General features: G+C 31.7%; 1 protein-coding gene across 2 annotated transcripts in view; it reads right to left on the bottom strand.

Moving 5' to 3' along the window:
• LOC146148456 (uncharacterized) overlaps positions 1-21,683 on the bottom strand; it is a 46,922-nt gene that overhangs the window by 2,580 nt on the left and 22,659 nt on the right. For both annotated transcript variants that reach the window (XM_083386347.1, XM_083386348.1), the window contains 26 exons: positions 21,503-21,664; positions 17,441-17,524; positions 17,165-17,356; positions 16,956-17,024; positions 16,610-16,891; positions 16,416-16,484; positions 15,816-16,022; positions 12,206-12,274; positions 11,899-12,099; positions 11,153-11,221; positions 10,612-10,806; positions 7,874-7,942; positions 7,474-7,683; positions 5,814-5,897; positions 5,528-5,725; positions 5,366-5,434; positions 5,093-5,287; positions 4,015-4,083; positions 3,254-3,448; positions 2,188-2,256; positions 1,844-2,056; positions 1,563-1,619; positions 1,254-1,433; positions 1,003-1,077; positions 721-891; positions 478-540 (listed from right to left, as the gene is read on the bottom strand). In XM_083386347.1, coding sequence (XP_083242473.1) covers positions 478-540; positions 721-891; positions 1,003-1,077; positions 1,254-1,433; positions 1,563-1,619; positions 1,844-2,056; positions 2,188-2,256; positions 3,254-3,448; positions 4,015-4,083; positions 5,093-5,287; positions 5,366-5,434; positions 5,528-5,725; positions 5,814-5,897; positions 7,474-7,683; positions 7,874-7,942; positions 10,612-10,806; positions 11,153-11,221; positions 11,899-12,099; positions 12,206-12,274; positions 15,816-16,022; positions 16,416-16,484; positions 16,610-16,891; positions 16,956-17,024; positions 17,165-17,356; positions 17,441-17,524; positions 21,503-21,664 — 3,516 coding nt within the window. The remainder of the gene's footprint in view (positions 1-477; positions 541-720; positions 892-1,002; positions 1,078-1,253; positions 1,434-1,562; positions 1,620-1,843; positions 2,057-2,187; positions 2,257-3,253; positions 3,449-4,014; positions 4,084-5,092; positions 5,288-5,365; positions 5,435-5,527; positions 5,726-5,813; positions 5,898-7,473; positions 7,684-7,873; positions 7,943-10,611; positions 10,807-11,152; positions 11,222-11,898; positions 12,100-12,205; positions 12,275-15,815; positions 16,023-16,415; positions 16,485-16,609; positions 16,892-16,955; positions 17,025-17,164; positions 17,357-17,440; positions 17,525-21,502; positions 21,665-21,683) is intronic.

Genomic DNA, 21,683 nt, shown 5'->3' with positions numbered 1-21,683 from the left:
GGTAAGCAGTATTACCTAGGCCAGAGGTTCCCGAGCGGGAGAATTCCCACTAAGGGATATTATAAAGTTTCAAGGGAGGAATTTTTGTATTGTGTGAAATATTTTTTTAGCGGAGTGGTACAAATATGGGAAACTTGAAGTGCACAGTAATATATTGCTACGCTACAATGCCCTCTGGGTGCTTTACGAAAGCGTATAGTATATTTTATTAAAATATTAATTAGCAAAATTGATTACTAACTATTTGGTACTAGTATAACGCCTAAAAAGCTTGGTATTTTAAATAGGTTACATTCTATCCGTATTGACATATTTGCAGGAGCTGTTTTTTTACAGAATTTACTTTGAATATAGCAGTTTGGGGTTATGTTTTATGAAAAAGGTTAAGAATTACTAACATAGGCGAAGTTTGCACCTGCAATTGAAACCAGCCTAGCAATAACATATGATGTTAAACCGAAATATATATATTCCTACCAAATTTCCCTCATAGTGTTTCTTCATCAATTCGTCCAATTTGGCGGTTTCCGTCTTTAGCGACTAAAAAGAAGAAAAATGGCTTTTTCAGACATAAGGTTAAACAACAAAACTCTACTGCTAAACCCGTGTGTTAAAACGAGAGAAATATACTGAACCCAGTCAAATAACCTCGCACATGCTACTAAAACACGTTTCTGTCCGAAGGTTTAGTGTGTGTTTTAACGGCTGGATAACAATTACCTGTTTTAACTCAAATATAGTATTGTACTTTTCTTTGTCATTTAGGTGTTTTTTGAACAGTGGACCTTTTTCTTTGACCGCCTTCTTGCCCAATTTAAGGCTGGCAAGCGCTAAAGTAGAGGATGTGCTGTGCAGGTTGCCAAACTGTTGACTCGAGGTGGCAGAAGCCATCTTTGTAATTAAAAAAAAAGGAATCGTCATTTGTAGAATAAAACAGCGCTACAATAATATTCAACATATTGTTTATTGATAATCCTGACTAAATACTTTTACAATTCTTACACCCTTGTGCATTAAATCCTGGTAAGTGGTTCTTATCTGGTCGATTTGACAGGATTGCTTCCATTTGGACTTTAACTGAGGAAAGGCAAACATTTAGTGAAAATTGTCATATACAGTAACTTACGAATGTTGAATTATTGGTAGAAGGAAAATGGGCTAGAGTGTTATTTGTAGAAGGAAAATGGGCTACACGATAGAGTGTTATCGTGAATATAACAATAGCTTTTAGCCAATGTAAAAATGTGCCTAACCTCAAAGAGTCCCACAAAAAACGCCTTTTCTTTGGCGACCATTGCATTAAATTTCACCTCCATATGTTTTCTGTAGTTTGCTTTGGCCCAATACTCCGAGCTAGTCACTTGCTTTTTGGACACTTTGATTGCTTTTTTATGACTTTCATCAAAAACTAAATCAAGCGAATTTAGAGCAGCCTATAGTAAATTATAAAACACGACGTTTGATTTTGACAAATATACTGCCAAAAATGAAGGATTGACATAATAAAAACAAGTTATCTTCGAAAAGCCTTAATTGTATTGCACTTACAATTTATAACTTACCAACATAGATTCTTTGTATGTATTAACAGCATCGTTTAGATTCAAATTTAAAAAATGCTGAATAAAAAAACAAACAAACAATTACTTCATTTAGAACTATGTCTGTCCCTAAAACTTTTATATCAGAGGCTTTACTTTATTTTGATAATAATATAAGATAACAATATAGAGATTCGCTCCCAGTACTATTTTATTTTGTTTTGTTTGTTGGTATCTCATTTCATAAGCACAAATTTGGTTTAAAACGTTTTATATTTCAAAAAAGTTTAAAAGAAACAAACCATGTTTTCTCTGTCATGCTGCGTGCTGATCCACAGATTTTCCTTGTTTTCAACTGACTGCTCCCTAAGCCCAGCCTTGTAATCCCTATACAAATAGGTTCGCCTTTTTTCCCCCAGGCAGAGTGCATCATACTGTGCATAAACTTCTTCCAAAACTGTCTGATGCAGATCTTCATAATCACATCTATGTTCTATTTGTTCAATCTTTTTCTCCTTTAGTTCGAAATAAAACAGTAAAATATTTGTTTCGTCACTTAATATTTTTGTTATTTATAGTTTGATTATTTTTGTCTAAAAAGTAAAAAATAGCGTATAACAGTAGCAAAAAAATGTTAACTATTTACCTTCATTTTCTTGATGTACAAATCAACACATATTCTTCTTTGTTCAAAAAAGAAGTTTGGAAGCTTTGCCTAAGACACAAATTTAAAGCCTTATCGAAAAAGTCAGTATTATTTGCTACTTTATTTATACCACAAACTTCCGAAATACTGCACTGGAATGGTACAACATAATACGTTGTAGTTATTAAAAGGACACAACTTACTAGACTAGATAAGATTATCATGTTCAAGCACAGAAATTACAACGGTAAAAATTACTTAACATCGCTGGGACAAGTTACAATACTTCTAAACCAAGTTAAGGGCCACATAGTTAAAAAAAAATAAATACCTTATTTAACTTGGACAAGGCCAGCTATTTCGTCCAGTATCAATTCATTTAAGGTACAAAAATCACAGAAAAAAAAAGATACAGTCGGGACATATATTCTTGTGATTTATTATCACAGTTGTATCAAGTTTTCTGTCAATTACGACTGTTTTGCAACATACATTGCGGAGCAAAAAACTAGAGAGGATTCGATAAACCCACATGATTATTAAACTGTGTGCCGCCGTACACTAGTGTACCTCCAGGGATTCTTAGGGGTGTCGCATAGTTCTTCTTTATAATTTTATAAAATAACCTTTAGTTTTACATGTACAGCCAATCGTGCGAGACATGAATCCGCACCATGTTAACTGAATATATTATAGTATTCACATATTGCCTTTTCGTGTAATAACGGTAAGTTATAATTGTTTCAAATTATTATTTTATGGTATATTTACAGCAAATGTGCCGCGAATATTTATGAATTTCTAGTTTGCTCAAAGCTGAAAATTTTTGAGAAACACTGTCTTATGCAGATATGAAAAGTTTTTACTGCAGAATATTGTGCAATATGACCGACCTTCTGGCATTAATTATTGTTTAGACTAGGTTAAAACAAAATAATTAAAACTATAAAATATTTATAGTGCTATTCTACATAACATTTTAAACATAAGGACATAACCTTAGAACGAGAATGGTGTTTTAAATTGATGTGTTATAAGGTCCAAACATCAACAAAAAAGAAATTACCTCAAATTCCTGATTTCTCTCATTATATCTCTTTTTTAACATAACAATGCCGTCATTTAGCTGATCTGTATAAAGAGCGATCATCTCTGATGGCTTGCCTTTGGAAGCTTCATAAAAGTGATCAAACGCCGCCTTAGTCGCCAACGATTCTGCATCTTTAAGTGTTTCTTGGCAAACCCAATCCTTCAGCAGTTTCTAATAAATTAAACATTAAGTAGATAGAATGTTTTTCTCAAAGATTTTGCATTACTTTTGTTCCTTTTTAAGGTTTTAGGTATAGTAATAACAAAAAAGATGATTCCTCCGGCCGGCAGCATATTTGCCAAATGATCCTAAAATACGGTTGTCAATACCTTATTAATGTCCGTCGCAAAACTATATTTTACAAAACTTGTAAACTAATCGACCATTTCATGGAGCTTATCATATTTTTTGATGGATATTTATTTTCTCTTTTCTTTCTCTTTATACTAAGTCAAATAAGATGTGAATGAAAATTTTATAATCCTTTGTTGCAGTCATCGTATAAAAAGTTTGATGACCCCTGATCTAACATACAAGGGATGACAATACTAGTACATTCTCTTTAAACGCAATCGGAAACGTTGACATGATAATAAGTGTTAAATATGTGTTGTTGTAATGAGTCCGTATTAAGGAATCATAGTTAGATCACAGATTTAGACATGTGTATAATTACTTCAGTAACATGCCTGTTTAAATAATAAATTTAAAAAAAAAAACAGCAATAGTATTTTTACCTCCATTGATCTTTCATAAACATCAACTGAAGACATTCCAATACGATAAAGTTCTTGGAGTGTTTTTTTCTGCATAAAGTAAAAATATATTGATTTATATATAGTATACAAAATTCCTGTTGAAGACTAAATAAGGTATTTTTATGGCAAAACACACTAAGCCTTAGGGTTTAAACCAACAGTAAACAAGTGCTTCTATTTTGTTTTTTTCAATTAACTTGAATATTAACGCATTGCCTATTAAATTCAACAAGACTCCACCTTAAAGGCATCAACCAAACTGTATAAAGCAAAATCTTAATTTTGTAAGGTTTCATTGTAGGTGGTGGTATTTGTTGGACTTTTTGATTATCAAACCGGCACCAATATCCTTTCATAAAAAAACCTTCACTCCATAGTATTTCTAACTCAACAAGATCTGATCTCTAAAGTTGAGCAATCAAGACTGAATTAGTTATTTAACATTTCTTTTTATTAAGTTTGGTGCAGCTTTTGCAGAAAATATATTTAAAGATTTTAGCCAGTAATTGTAGGTGTTCTGATACTAAGGTTTTTATTCTGTTATTCCTATTACTTTATATCATATTGCATTTTTATAGCCTACAAATTTGAAGATATTCCTCTGTAAGCCGCTTTTTAACAGATGATCTTCAATTTAATAACTTGGAGTGGGCTAAAGTTAAGTTACAGCAACAGATTTATTTCGTAATTTTTCGTATAAAGAAATAGTTTCATAAAGTATACAAAAAAATGTATTTCGATTTACAGCTGCATTGTCATTATAATGAAAGGCTTTATACATGACCAACCTTAAAGCACTATAACATGACATCAATGTATTGAAAAAAATTATCTTAAAAGCTAAGTTATGCTATTAAACAATTTGATGCTTCTTAAAAAAACAATATAAGAAAAGGTTTTACCCCTAGCAACTCCTGAACTGTGTAATAAGTAAAGCATAAAGTTTATGCAGCAGAAAAAATATGCAAAAAGTAAACCAAAAATATATTGGCAAGCTTTGAATAATTAATCCAATTAAGAAATCACAAACCATCCAATCGAAAAAACAAATGTATACCTTCAGATCTCTATTTTTCTGTTCCTCTAGCAAATTTAGCATGGAAATTTTATGTTCCAACTGACGTAGGTGTGTATCTATAACTGGTTGTGGCAAGCCTTTTGAGGTAATAATAAAATACTCAATTGCAGCCCTTGTTGACTGAAGTCTAAATTCCCGAAATTTTTCTGGGCAAACCCAAATACTTGCCAAATTCTAAAAAAGGGTTATCATTAAAATTTCTATATGAAATATATGTTAAAAAATAAATACAGAAATGGATTATTTTCTTACATCCATAGATTCTATATATATTGTTGATGCATTATTACATATTTTTACAAGTTCTTCATTAATTTTCTCCTGCACAAAAATATATGATATTAGTTTGTAAATGAATTCACTTTACTCCCAAATTAAATGTTGGTTAATATGGATGAATTTGTTTTTACAAACTTTTTCAACTTGATTTTTTCTCCAAATTTCTGATTTAACATGCATAAGCTGGTCTTTTAAAATTTGGAGTTGAAGTTTGTAATCATCAGTGCTTTGTGCCTTTTTTGAAAAGCCATTTTGAAACTTTAAAACAGCAGCAGAAGTGGCAACTTGCTCAAGTTTATCAAATTCTTCTTCTGTGAGCCAGATTCCACCATCCTACATAAAAACAGAGGGTTAATTGAAATAAATATAAAAAATGCTAATAAAATGCCAGATTAGGTATAATAACCAATAATAGAAATACCTCAAGTTGATCAACAAAGAGTTTCTTTGCGTCCTTGGTTAATATGTCACACCTTTCCATACTTTTGGGTTTAGGGGTTATTTTCTGAAAATGATACACAAAATACCATTAATTCTAATAGAGAAATATATGTGATATAATATTTACCCTGGTCATCCGATTATACCAAGCAAAAAACAATGAAAACAAAACATTGCTGTTTTGATGATCTATAAATAAAGTTGAAAAACAGTACCAAAAAAGATAAAAAAATAATTATTTAATAACTTGTACGCCTGAAACACAACAAATATTCCGATGGATATTTTTGATGAACATAATTTCTTTGATTTCCGTTTTTAAAATAACGGCAAGCATTGGTTTTTAATAGCAGAAGTGAAGCTTTTGTCCGAAAAAATGATCTCCGATGTTTTGTAAAGGTTTGGGTAGTCCTGTGGCAAATTTTTTTGTATATGTTTATTATTATGTGATCACCAACTTTCCTAACAACATTAGACAACTAACTTTTTTAAAACTAGCAAAACATAAAACATTGTTTGTATAAAATATATTTTACTTCCAATAACCATTAGACCGCACTATATATAATTATTAAATGCAGTTATTCAAGCGGATAATTGTCAATTAATGCAATTTTCATATAGCAGTTTTTACAAAGCTATATTTACATTAAGGATGTAATAAAGAATTTTCTGTAATTGCTTTATTCCTGACTAAAAGTGCAGGTATGCGTTTGTGTGCGCATGGTAAGTTATTGATTGCTAGCCTCTGTGTTTTTGCCAAAAAATTTGTTCATGTGGTGAAAAATCCCACCAAAACATTGCATATCTTGTATAGATCTTTTTTGCAAACAGTTAAAACATTGCTATTTATAGTTATAAAACAATTTTGTTATTTTAATAAGTATCATGAATAAGTAATATAAGATTGGTGTATTGTAAGTAAGTCTGCAGCGCTTACTATAATTTGTTGCAAATTTAGTATATCTAATAACAATAACCCAGTTTTGCTGTAAGCAGTGTTGTAATGACTTAAGTCATTGACTTGACTTGACTTAAGTCACTGTTTTCAAATTACTTGACTTGACTTAAGTCTTTTGACCAAAATTACTTGACTTGACTTTTGGATAAATGACATTTTGTCAAATAACTTGTGTTTACATTGAAATTTATCTAAAGTGTAACACTTTGGTTGATGTATATTGCATTTGTTCTATGTTTTAGTTAAGTTGTTGCTTATAATCGGACGAGTTTACCAATTCTATTAGTTTAACAGTTTACTTTTATGTCAATGATGACTTGAAATTGACTTGCTCTCACAATGACTTGACTGGGACTTGACTTGTTATCTTTGCAAAAGACTTCGACTTGGACTTAAGTTAGTTTTAAATGACTTGCTTAGGACACTGGCTTTACGCACTTTCCAGTTGGGCGATAGGGTGATAATCAGCACTTGCTGGATTAAATTTCACTTGTAATTAGCAAACAGCGGGTGCAAAATCCCATCCCCATTATACCTCTTGTTTTATTCTACAACTACCCAAAAAAGTTACAATTTATTGTATGCGGCTGGAATATTTTAACACAAATTTACTCTTTTAATATCTTATTTAATTAAAGTAATAAATAATTGGTGCATTTTTTCAGATAAAATACCAAACCTTTTTTTCGTGTTCGGTCTGTATGTTAGACCAAATGTTATCTTTCTGAATATTCAACTGATCATACAGTTTGTTTCTATGTGTTGCAAACAATAATGACTCTTTGTTTTGACTAGCGCAAAGCTCATCAAACCGTTTGTATATAAGTTCTGAGACTTCTATGTGCACATTTAGAAAACTTTCCATTTCCATTTTGTCAATGCTTCTGTTCTGTAATATGTACAAAGAGCAAAAATAATATGAATTTAATAGAATATAATTTTTTATAATATTAAACAAAGTATAAAAAGTTAAATCACAATAAAACCAAGAGGTTATAACAACCTACATAAAAAACAATTGCAACAGAAATAATTAAAAAATAATAATTAAATCTAGAATATAAATATTAAAGAAATACCTTTATTGTTGCTGTGTACATTTCCAAACACTTTTTAATATTGGTTTCATAAGTAGAACATAGGGTATTCTAAAACATATTTTAATTTGATAAAAACATATTATGTTTTAATGTTAAACATGATGGAGACCACAACTTTTTCTCTTTTGCAAAAAAATATAAGGATTTATTACAACAAAGAATAAGGTGCAGCTTTACTACATTCTGACAGAAAGCTATTGTAAGGCATTACTCTATTGTATTTTTTGTGTTTTATATTTTCACTGTAGCAATAGTTTTCTTTTCTTTAGAAAGAGCTTTTCTAGAAAGAGCTTTTTTTGATAGTTTACCAAGCTTAAAAAAACTCTGGAATACTTATATCGATCGGTCCTAAAAAAAGTAAAAGGCCATCCATACAAAGTCACCCGAAGAATTTTAATAAATAAAGACTTAGGCTACATTGGCAGTTTAGATGGAAGCAAACTGTACTATTTATCATAAAAAATGTTGTCAATAATTCAAAAAGTTGAGTTTTGCAAGGTTTTGCTCTGATTTACATTAAGTACAATACACAATGCAGTTTTCCCAAACAAAAACATTACAAAATTATTATAATCCAATTGTTTAACTTGATCAAGTCATCAAACCAAGCAAAGTTCATAGACTATAATTAATAACCACTACCAATTTTATTGTTAAAACATGTAGCATTTTTGTTATAATAACTAGAAAAATATTTAGGATAAAGAATTATTTTCTCATTTGTACTAACTCTTTTAAAATAAATAGCACATTGTAATTGACACTATGAAACGTAAGTATAGCAATTGTTATGCCAAAACATAAATAAAATCCCTAATTATTGCAATAGAATAAATAAAACATGATTACTTGGTGACATATTACAGATCCAACTCCCAAACACTACTAAGAAACAATTTATATAATTCCATACCATGTTTTTCCGTTAGTACTTTTGAAAACAAGGCCTCTTAAAAAGTTTGCGCAAAGCCAATTTAACTACAAGTAACAAATCTACTATGGTTTGACCTTTGACATTTTTAACATGTATAATATACCCTGATTGTGACATAACAAAGAAAATCAGTTGATGGCTAAAATAATGCTATATTAGTTCTATGAACAATTAGAAAAAAAGTTCCTGGTTAGTAAACATTACTTGTGTGGTTGACAAGTTACAAATATTCAAGATGAGATTTTGCAAAATAAATTTTCTATTTGCCTTTAACACGATCGCTGCAATCCCGAATTTTTGTTGTTTTCTTGTGGTGCGATTACCTTTAAATTTCTGTACCGCTAGCTGCCACCAGAGCTTCCGGCCAAATTTTGTAGACATGCTTTCTTCGCTTTAAGGAGTTCTTTTAGACAGTTTAATCGTTTGTACACCGGTGGTCAGGTTTTTGTAAGGTTTGGTTTGGGTGACCGCTAAGTAGTTTTAAGAGACCGCAAGTGTTTCATTTAAATACCAAAAAGTTGCAAGTCTAAAATTTGGGAAACCGCTGGAGAAATTTGGGGGACCGTTTCGGTCCCCCAAAACAGCTTAAAAAAAACACTGCCGGTGGGTCAAATCGCGTTAAACACAAACTATATTGTAGCCAGCGCGATTTGACCCACCCGTGGCTCGAATAATTTTAAGCAATTTATAGAGTAAAGCTTAACTATTTGCTTGTGTGATAGATTGTAGGTAATATTATATTTTGTGACTAATTTCTGTTTCAATTGTTGCAAAATGAATGCTGCATCATTTTATGGGGTTGCTGTTGTCGTATATTTTGTCAGGGGTAATTTTTCAGGGCCTTATTTTCATGGGTGGTTCAATAATCGGGTCATTATAAATAGGGTTATTTACAGGTTAATTTTTGTAATATTATATATTACAGTTTGGTTTATTTGTTTCACGGTTTTCAATATTTTTAAAATTTATTTTTTTTCAAACTTCCTTCAAAAAAATGCACCCCCAATCCTTGGACCCAAACCATTATTTTTATGGTTTACTAGGATTTGGTTTACATCAATAGCATATTGACAAACATTACAAAACGAAGATATACATATTGCTATATATTACTGTTGCTGAGTAGGCATAGAGAGCTTTAAATGGGACCCGCCATAATTTTGAACCAACAAACCTGATTAACATAATAAACATAAATTTTAAAGAAGAAAGCCAAATATGTTAAGGTTTAAAGTTTAACTTTATGAGTACCAGTTTATAAACACTCAAAACTATTTGAGGCGCATTTACAATTGCATCGTCGTGAACGTCAAAAAATACAGTAATTTTTTTGTACCACCAACCGGAGGGTCACAACGCAGTAACTATTTTACGCATGACCCACTGATGGGTCGCATCGCTGTGAACATGTTAAACTACAAAATCGGGTTTAATCAAAAACATCCGTTAGTTGTATATGTGTGTTTACATTGAATACCATCCTAGTGTAGATGGTACTGGCCAACAAATGCAACACTCTTATAGTCAATTATTGTTTTTCAGAAGTAGTTCACAGTACATATTATGAATAATTGAATATGTATTATATCGCCTTTAAATAAGTTTTATGCAGAACAGGAAACAGCAGTCAACATTTGTAAGTTGACTGCAAACTAGAGTCTTTTCACCTTGTTTGCTTGCACAACAATGGTATTAGGTCAAATGATTTGGGGAAGATCCTTTCCGAATGCACTCAGTTGATCTTAGGAATATGCGCTACTCAATCGGTATATAAAACACAAACCTCAAGTTTTTTGAGTTTTTTTTCATATTCAACTTTGAGCAATGCAATTTTGAAAGTGATTTGCATGGAATGCCGATTTATGATGGTTGAAGAAAGTCCTGCACATCCACAAAGAAAATAGCCATTTGTAATCGTTACAGCTTTATCTTCTTCTTTTTTAAAGGTGTCCGGATCCACCCAGTTGTTTATAACTTTCTATAATAAAAAAATAAAAAGGGTTGTCCTTTTCTAAATGTCTTGTTTGTGTACGAAAATGGCCTTTTGGGCATGAAACTACCAAAAATAAAGTACCCCAGTCAATCATAGGAATTTAGATTGGCTTCCTTTATGTACTTTACTTCACTAATGCAAATAAATTTCATATTTTTTTTTTTGTTTAAAAAATTTTGTTGAACAACAACAAAGATTTGAAAGGGTCTGTTTAGCACAAAACTGCCACAAGTTGTTCATTGTATTGCAATTTCCTAATAATTCTGCTTCATTTTCTGACACCTGAAGAGTAAAGTTTCACTTATTCAAGAACTGTTAATAGAGGACTGACCTTAATTTCTGCCTGAAACACTTTAACTGCAGCAGCACTGTGTTGCACAAGTCTCTCTTCAGTTTTTTCCTGCAAAATACAGCAGTAACTGGTTGAGTTTTAAAATATTGAATAAATACACACGACTTACTCTATTTATAGTATTAGGACTACAGTCAAGGCAAGTTACTACTAAAAACTTTACATTCCTTGTGTTATAATTGGTGACAAAAGAAAAATATTATACTTTTGTTTTTGAAATATATAAGAAATAAAAAGAAAACCATGCAGGGATTCAAAAATACTCATAGATTTATGTTATACTACAAAGCATATTTAATGCCAGTTTTGCTACTTTCATGTATTGGTGATGTTTAGCTTAATGCTTCTGACATTGCTTAACTTTGCTAAAAATATCGGCAAGTTTAGAAGAAATAATTTTCCCTTTTATTTATTTTTTCTGTTCCTGGATGTATGGCGTGTATTGTTTTTGATTGTTTTTTTATTGTTTTTGATCTTTTTAACATTAGCTGCGCCAAAATGCGATAATTAAAAAGTGTATCCACAATGTATTTTATCCCACTATACAGAGCGGTATTCAAGTTTCAAATGAACAAATCAAACTTACTTGAAGGTATTGCTCTTTATGTGCTAATGACAACACAAAATCAAAAACATTTATGTTAAAAAATACAAAATAAAACATAAAGACAGCAAGAGATTAATTATTCTGCAATATACAGAACCATTACATATCTAAAACTAACCTTTTTGGATTGATATGCTATCCATACTTCTTCTTTGTTTCTTTTAAGTTGATTTTCTAAGCTCAGTAGCTGACTTTTAAAATTTTCTGTTTCATTAGATTGTTTTAAATGTTCAGCTGTGAACTTTGTCAATGTTGTGGAGTAAATTGATTCCACTATATTTTCAAATTCATTTTTGTCAATCCAATCATCATTTTTTTCCTATGTTGTAAGAATGTAAAATGTCAATTTTTGTAACAAAAGAACAAACAAAACATTTTATTTTTGGTTTAAGAAAAATGTATTTAATATAGACAAAGACAAGAACCTCAAGCTCTGCGAGTAACTCTTTGTTTGCCTTTCCAATAGCATCCTCCAATTTTTTTGAATCTGACTTCTAAAAATATAAATCCTAATGTTAATGTTACGGCTTTAACTAGTAGTTTTAGAGAATTACAAAGACCTCTTGTTTAAGCCGCCAGTGAGTTCTCAAATTGGGTATTAAATAACTTAGCAATGAGAGTCTATATTAAAGACCACAACAATTAACCCTGTGTACAGAATTATTAGATGCAAGAATTGTAAATATTACCAAACCACAAACAATTGTTATGCGCGGATGCAATTACTTACAAACAATCGAATGGCAGAGCGTATAACACCTAACGTCTTACTCGCTAAATGCACCAGGCCTCACCCAAACGTCTACTACCCTCTAGGCCAAGGGTCTCAAACTCAAATTGCGCTGAGGGCCAAATGAGGACGTGTAAAATGCCCAAGGGCCGCAATTCACAATAAATAAGAACACAATATAATATAAACACATGCAGGCTGATTTTAGGCTACAGTTATTTGTTCTGGCTACTTTACTGGCAGCGTTTTTCAAGGACAAGGATCTCGATATTGGGCTTCAAATTGTCAGCAGAAACAAATCTTAGAGTTGCTTGCAGATGTGGACTGCCTAATATTGGCAAAGAAACTTCTTTTTTTGCAAAATGCTGGTTTAACTTTTTATTTTTTTACTTTGCCCTGGTAAGCATATTATTTATCGCGGTTCATTGTTTCGAAGTGCAAACCCTTGTTATACTTCTTCATAACAGCAATCTTCTGCCGGCAAATAAGGCAATAAATAGTACCTCTGACCGCGGTGACAAAATATAACTCCTCCCCCTAGCTTGAAAAACTTTTCTTTCGTCTGTGATTTTTCTCATTTTTAAAGCAAAAGACAAGTGTAATTTAGCTTTTTAAGCTATAGAAATTTATTTCAATACTAGGCTAGAACAATCAAAGCCTACAACTCGACAATCAATTTATACATTATGAGATGACCAATTACACTAACACCTGACTGACGCACTTTCCAGCGTTATTGTGACAACTGTACAGAGTTGAATAGGCAATGTGACGTAATAGTAGATCTTTTACCGCATAAATGATAGCGTTTGAAAGTGATATGACAGTGAAGTTTGGTGAGTATAGTTTCAGTTTTTTGAAGCAATTTTAGAGTGAATTTTAACTTTCAAATCTGACTAAAAAAGATATGTGGCTCTTAAATATGGTTAAATACTTGGAAATCCAAAATTTCTACACGGGCCGCACAAAATGTTCTCCGCATGCGGCCCGCGGGCCGCGTGTTTGAGACCCTTGCTCTAGGCGGCTGGTCGCTCATAAATATACGCTATACAAAATGCTTTCTCACAGGAAACAACGCCTTGTCGGGAACCCACAGCCATTGGTTTACAGGGCTGTCGTTTCGTGGAAAGATAGGCCCGCTAGATACGGGAGATAATAATGGGTGTGAGATTTACAATTGTTTTGAGATAGAAAATAACAGGTCCGGAGTCCAATTTTAACGAGCAAGGTGTACAAGAGGGCACGAACACGTTACGTCATTTTATACGTCCCGAAATGCGAAAACCTAAATCCTAACCTTATATTTAGGAGTTAAGGCGCAAATTAATACTGAATGTTAGAATCTACAGTCAACATAATTAGCAACCGGTGATAATGTTTTAGTGTAAAATAAAACATGTAACAGTTAAATTTTGAAAACAACACGCTTTTTAGATTAGTTAGATTATATACAAGAAGTTTTATTTTTTTTGCAAAAATATACGATTGCAAAAGTGCATTGATATAAACAGGAAAACAGAAGATAAAAGTGAAGTATCTTCATTTTATTGAATGTTATGGATTTATTATTTTGTGTTATTCCTACAACCAAGAAAGGTAGGCATTGTTACAAAAAGGGGTGAATTTCTAAATTATTTAGAAAACAGTTAAAAGCAATACTTTTATTTTGGTAAAGTCAACTGTGAAACAACACAAAAAACAGAACAAAAAACAAAAAAATAGAACAAAAAAACAAAGTGATAAAAACATTACTTTTGGTAAAAAGCATCAGATTTTTGAACAACATATTAGACTTACAGAAAACAACACAACCAATAAGTATTTTTACAGAATGTAAAGGGTATTATCAAAAATAGTCTTTTCCAATGCTGCCCCTAACCCAATACTTAAAATTGTTATAACAAATATTTTTTAAATTGAATTCCACAAAGCAAAGCTTCCTGACTTTGGGCAATACAATCCTGCTCACCTCGAAGTGGTATAAGTTACAAGTGGGCAGTACAAGCCGTTTCTTTATTTAGAAGGCACCACACCACATTAGGGGGCATTCATAAAATTGTTGTTGTATCACAAATTATACTATGTAAAACACATCACACACTAGAGGCTTTTTGTTTATACAGGTAAGAGACCAAAAGCTTTATTCCCACTTGAAACATACTCTGTTAAGAGCCGCACATAACAAATTGTTGACAACTTAGGCAAGTTGTACTGGGCACTGAATAGTGACCATAATACATTAAAAGCTACATGTGGCTCCAAGTAGCGGTTGGCTGGGTCAGTTATCCACAACATTTTTCGACTTGTAACACATCAACAGAGCTAAAGCAATTGGGCAGGACAATTTTTGACTGCATAACAGATCATGTTTGTAGTAAAGTACAACTAAAACCCAAAAGGTCTTATAAAACAGGCTGAATTTGTGAAATTGTTATTGTCCTGCATTGCACTCATTATGGGCAAAAATTTTAGATTTGGGCAACAACATGGTTTTTCTGTTTCATGTTTTTGTTTTGTTTTTGCTTAGTTAGGCATCACAATTTAAACAACTGCTTTAGATGGCTGCTTTAGAATTAATTGTAGTTTAATTTTTTGATCACAATATAGATATGTCATGAATAGTTTTCAAATTCATTGCTGTTTTGTCACCAAAAAATAACTATAATATGATTATGATTATGATTAATGCACCTTCAAAAATAAAAGGTAAAAAATTAATTGAAAATGTTCTAAAACATTCCAGATTGGGTATTCTAGAGATGAAACCCATTACTTTAGAACAACTTGGGTTTATTCCTATAGTCATGACAGTAAAAAATTACATAGCCATGCATTTTTCTTGAAAGACTCTTGATTCATTTATTTTTATTTAATGGAAGAGCTTTTCTTTTATAAAAATATGGTTATTTATTCTTTACATGAAACTGCCACATGGTTTTGATTCTGCTAAGAAGTACTTTAATCATCATTTCAACTAATCACCCCCAGTCAGTAATAGTTTTTATTACACTACAACTAGGACTGATAATGTTTTGACAAATAAAGTATTTCATAATTTATATTCATTTTGTAACTTTTTAAGACATCACACAATTTATACGCTTTCTTAATTTTTGAATGCACAAAACACCAGGGTTGCAGAGTAGACTTAGGAATTTGCAAATTTGCCGTCAGATTTGCCAGTCAGACTAAAGTTTATTGTTTTGGGTTATTGGGTAAACTAGCTAAACTTTGTGGCTGTCCTTCCTAATCTATTTAAAGTTAAGTTTTATGTATTTAGAAAACAAATTTTAACAAATAGAAACCTGTTTTTCATGCTCAGTTTGATAGCTTGCCCAAATTTCGTCTTTTTCATCCAGTAATTGTTCCATAAGTCCAGATTTGTACCTTACAAACATTGACTTCAAATTTTCTTTGGCACAAACCTCATCAAACCTTTCCTGTACCATTTCTGATATTTTTTTGTGCTTATCATGAAATTCACCAACGTTCAGTGTGGCAATGTCTTTATCCTGTAAGTTTGGTTTTGAATAACAGTATAGCTTTTGGTCAGTTTTGGTTACAAAAATTAAAACACATTCTTAAAGATATGAGCACCTGTTTTTGCAGCAAATAAGCAAAAAATAAACAATGCTAAGAATTTTTTACATTTATACATCATTGTAAACTGTTTACATATACAAAAACGGCCGTGCTCATGTTTTAGCATCCAAAAATATTTTCATTAAAATGTTTCTTAAAAAGTCCATTTAAAATAATTGTACAAATATAAATAGGAAATACTGTAAAATTAACTCCTATTCCCTCCTTACTATTATATAATAATAAAAAACACAGAACAAATAAATAAATCGTTCAAACAAAAATCATTAGATACTACATTTAAAATATTAAAATTTGTTTACCTTCATGAGAATTTTATACATGTCCACACAAGCATCAACATTCATTGTATAAAACATATCATGGTCAAACTGAAACAAATCATGTGTTTTACATTTACTACTTACAAATAAAGACTTATATGAAACCAGTTGAATCCATGAACAATAAGACAATAATAAAAATTGAGAAACAGTATAACTTAAAACATAGTAACCTCGGATTGATAACTTTCTTCTTCACTAAAATGCTCTTCATATTCATAGTCAACTTCATCATTTTCTTTATCAGATCTAATTTCTTTTGCATTCAGTGCATTTTCCATTTCAAAAGCATTTCGGATAACCAAAAGGTTGTGATCCAGTTGATCTCTGTGGTTACTTATAAGAGATCCAGAATACCCTGCAGATTCTTGATAAAAATGTTGCATTGCAGCCCTTGTTGCAGTAAACTCTGTATTAATGAACGTTTCATCACACACCCAATGATCTGATACATTCTGTCAAAATATTTATAAAAGTTTTTTACCACTATGTCTTGCAACTAACTATTTTATGTCTAACCTTCATTACACTGCTGTAGACTTCAACTGCTGATATGCGAATTTGATTAAGCTTCTCATTTGTATTTTGCTGCAAAGACATAACAACGATTTATATACAGTTCTGTTTTGTATTAAAGATTTACATACTTTTATTAGGATTTAGATCAAAATAATTCAATTATTTAAAAATATCAACTAAAAATGAAAATGATTTTATACTCCACTAACATCTTCACGTTGAATTTTGCTCCAAATTTCTTTCCCAATAACTTTAAGTTGATTTTCAAAAGTTTGAATCGCAGCATTATATTCAACAGAATCTTGAGTTTCTTTTGAAAATACTTTCTTGAACTTTGAAAGTGCTATAACCTGAGCATTCTTTTCTATCTTATTAAAATCCGTCTCATCAGTTACATTCTCCTGCATATTTGAAAATATTTACAATGCATCAATATCAAAGTGAAAAACGGTCAATTGCAAAATCGAAAAAACTTATCAAACTACCTCTATTTCTTCTGAAAAAACCTTCTTAGCTTCTTCCACAACTTTGTTAAATTTCTTCAGGAAATCTGATTTGCAATCAAATTTCTAAAAATAGATAAATTTCCTAAATAAAAATCACTTTTCCGGTGAAAATTATTAACTGATGTTTTGAGAGCAGATTCCAGCTGACCTCATTAGGATGTAAAATGAAACAAGATTCTGTCAGCCAGCCTATATACTAATAGTGGATTAAAAAGATTATGCCACTATAGGACATAATAACCTGCCATGCAGCAGGATCATCCTGTGCAAAACTGCACCATCCAACATTGCAGCATTTGTCATTCATGGTGCTCAGCTACAGAAGTAGGTAGATTGCTAGGAACCACAGGTCCTTTTTGTTCATGGTTATATGATCTTGGTTGATATGGAAAGATCAAATGAAATGTCTTTTATGACAATACGGTTCCAGATTTTACAATTACACTAATCAATTCGGTGTTGAAGTTTAACCGCATGCTCTGCCAAAGTCGACTGGATATAATTGATCTGGCCATGTGTTAGAAGGAGTAAAATCTTCAAAAATTAGATTTGCTATTCAATTGCGTCATGCTCATAACCAAGTGCCTAAGTCATCTTTTCCAGATTTTTAGAGATTTTGCCTAAGTCACAAGTATTTTTTTTTAAGCGCATGGAAAAAGACCTAAAAATGACCTAAGCGCTGTTTCTATGGATGGGGATGGTAACAAGGAGTGACTGAAGTAAAAACTTTGAAAATGTGTAAAAAATGACTTAGGCAATGGTTATGAGCGTGACAATTGGATGAACCAATGGACACAGCCAACTGTCCTCAATTACTGGTTTCATTAATGGCAAAAGCCTGTTTACACAAATCTTTTTCATGAAAAATTATTCCTTTAGTTTCACTGGCCTAATGCTACTATTAGGCAGAATCACAGGGAAGAAATTGTGGCCTTATTAGGACTATGGTTTGCAGTTTAACATAATCTCAGTATCAGAGTTTTGGTAAATGTCACAATTAGGATAAAAGAAAACAGATTGATAACCTATAACCAATTAATTAATACACATATGTCTTTAAATTAATACACATATGTCTTTATTGTATTGAAGTGCCTACAAATACTAGCTAACAAAATTTGTCAGTTTATAGTGAACTAGCAAGACCTCGCTACCTTCCTCTAAGGCAGGGGTTCATGGATCCCTTGAAAGTAGCGAACTAATTTTACAAGGTCCATTAAGGCCTACATCAAATATTACTGTGTATTTTAAAAGTAATCATTTTTTTCAAAAAAATAGTTTAATTAAAAATAAAACGTTTTTGCAGTGAATATATTTAGACTTAATTTTACCTATACATTTTCGTGCTGGAAACAGCCTATTTCTAAGGTCTATTTGTATTCTGACATCAATTTATGAAGTCATCTCTAAAACTCCTTGCCTACTGTGGTTTAAGCAAGGGTCTGCGGTAAACAACTTTAAGGACCCCCCGTTGGGACCTAAAAAAACTTGAAATTTTGACCCAAAAACTTGAAATTTTGACAAATTTTGACATGAAAATATATTCTTTTGACAAAATTTTGACCTTTTAGAAATACATTGATTTAAACCATATACAGTTGTTTGAAGTACTACATAGGTGTCTTGGCATCGTCAACCACATGTTTTACACGTTTAACCGACTACAAGTCGAACACAAATCAGTTATTTTTTCGGGTTTATGCATAACTGATGAAAATGTTTAGTTGATATTTTTGTCATTTGAAAAGAACAAACAAGATGCTGGTTATTTTAATATTGTGTAAACAGTTGAACTACAACATAAAAATATTTTCAGAAAATTAACAATGACCTATAGTTATCGAAATAGGAAATAGGATAACTTCAAATCACAAGTGAAAAAAGACTGCAAATACTGTTCGATACAACTATATAATGCAATACCTGTTCTAGCTAAGCCTAATGAGATAAACTAGGTCTGGGTGGTTAATTCTGCAAGCTCATGTACACCGTATAATGCTCTACTGAAGACATAATACAGTTAAAATGTTGTTGAATATAATTAAAAACTATTTTTTTTTTAATTTTAACTGAACGACAGTTTCAAAAGCTGACTATATTTTTTTCAATTTTGTGGAATTAATTTTGACAAATTCTGACCCAACGTGTGAATTTCGACAAAATTTTGACTTTTTTTGACAAGTCAAAAAATAATCGCCCTAGTTATCATTAATGAGACTGGCTTTTACAATTTATGAAACCAGTAATTGAGGTTAAACTTCAGAAAACAGTAATTGAGGTTAAACTTCAGAACAGAATTGAATGGGGTAATTGTAAAATCTGGAACCGTACTTAATAAGGCACGTTTTATTGAATCCTTCAATATCTTAGCGATGTGTCTGATAAACAGTGCATTGTTTGAATGCAGTTTTGCACTGGAAGACCACTGTTGTGCCACAGCTTATCATATGCTACAATCTATAGGATTTTTCTACTATTTCAACCATATAGAACAGTGGTCTACAACCTTTTTATTAGGCGACCCCAGTTTAAATAAAATAAAATCAGAATTTACATTGCGACCCCATTTTGTTTTCAGATAGGAATAAAACATATTTTCAATTATGCTGAAACTAAGTAACACAAGCGAATATGCGTAAAATATACACATTTCCAGCGAACTGTGGCTACATATGTGCACCAAAATGATTTTTTTTAGAAAGGTTAAAAAATTGCATACTTTTTTCGTAGTTACATTTTGGGATGATTTTAATTTTTGAAGGTTAACCGGTCTGCAAAATTTGACTTAAAGTTTTACCAGTCTGTAGGCTAAAAATGTTGAGAACCACTGTTTACATTATAAGTAAGCATGTGTGTTTTTGTGCGTCTGGGAAACCAACTAAAAGCGAAACTAATAGTTAACACTTCTAGGTATCGGCTAAATACCATCAAAGTATATTCCAAAAAAGATAGGTAAATTAGATGTCAGATCACAGTAGGGCTGCGGAGTCGGACTCAGGATGAACATGTGCACATCCGCAGTTCCAAATTTCAAAACTGATAAGGTAGCAAACTGTAAATTGCTAAGGTGGAATAGCATATGCTGGTGGCATATTTTCCATGAGCCCTATAAGTGGATTGCGGAATATCCATCTTGTTAAGTTACGTAAATTGGTGAAATACAGAGCCGGACTCGGGACTCAATGAAATCACATATTCGGCTGGAGTCGGACTTGGGTTGTTTTTAACCAACTCCGCAGCCCTGATTGCCAGTGCAAAACTAAACATAGAAAATTGTTTGGCACACAAGTTGTTGATATTTTGACATTATTCATAAACTGGCACACTGAGAACGAAAGGTTGCCGACCCCTGGTTTATTGCATCGAAGTCCACAAGTAAATATTTATTTGCTGAGATCTTTGTAACCTAGCAGCTCTTGAGAACTAAAAACACCTATTTGATGTTGAAGAAACAAAAGTTTATCTTTGTGATGTACTCCGTCACACTTATTGGTGTTACGTTATTGTAAAGAAAACAAAATACACAAATCGGACTAAAATAGCAGAAAAATGGTGAGTTATAGCAACCCCAGAAAAATTTTAGGCGACCCCACTTTGGGTCGCGGCCCACAGGTTAGAGACCACTGATATAGAAGATAGCTAATGTATCTTGTTTTAATTATTTGCCCTGTTAAGGTCAACTGTCATCTGCCCCAGAAACTTCAGTGCAAAACCTCGTTTGCACCAAAAGAGTGATTTTTAACTATTGATGTTGTGTGGTGAAGCAAATTTATTTATAGATAAATTTTGTATATATTTTGCTAGAGGTAATGATAATTACATGATTAAGAGTGTTGCTTGAACCATAGTTAACAATCAAAGGAACTACCTGCTTTGTTTTATAAATGGCTACTTTTAATTGAAATTAACCAATTCCTTATAAAAGGTATAGAACCCATACCTAATTACTATTGCCAAAACAAAAATCAACAACAACAAAATTAATTAACTAACTAACTAATCTAATAGTAAAGCAGGAAAATTGATCCATAAAAAGCAAACCTCTTGGTTTATTTTCCGGTAAGTTAGTTTAAGTGATTCCAGTTTTATCTTTAGCCGACTAAGGTAAATTTGCACAGGTTTTGCATGGAAGCCAATGGAAGAGTGGTTGAAGTGTTGAATTGCATCCTTTACTGCTTGCTCTTCAGTATTTTTAGACACATTCTAGGTTATATTTAAAAGT

This window comes from Ascidiella aspersa, chromosome 4, assembly GCF_963924565.1.
Source record: "Ascidiella aspersa chromosome 4, kaAscAspe10.2, whole genome shotgun sequence".
NCBI classification, from domain to species: domain Eukaryota; kingdom Metazoa; phylum Chordata; class Ascidiacea; order Phlebobranchia; family Ascidiidae; genus Ascidiella; species Ascidiella aspersa.
This window is presented reverse-complemented; position numbering and strand designations above follow the sequence as displayed.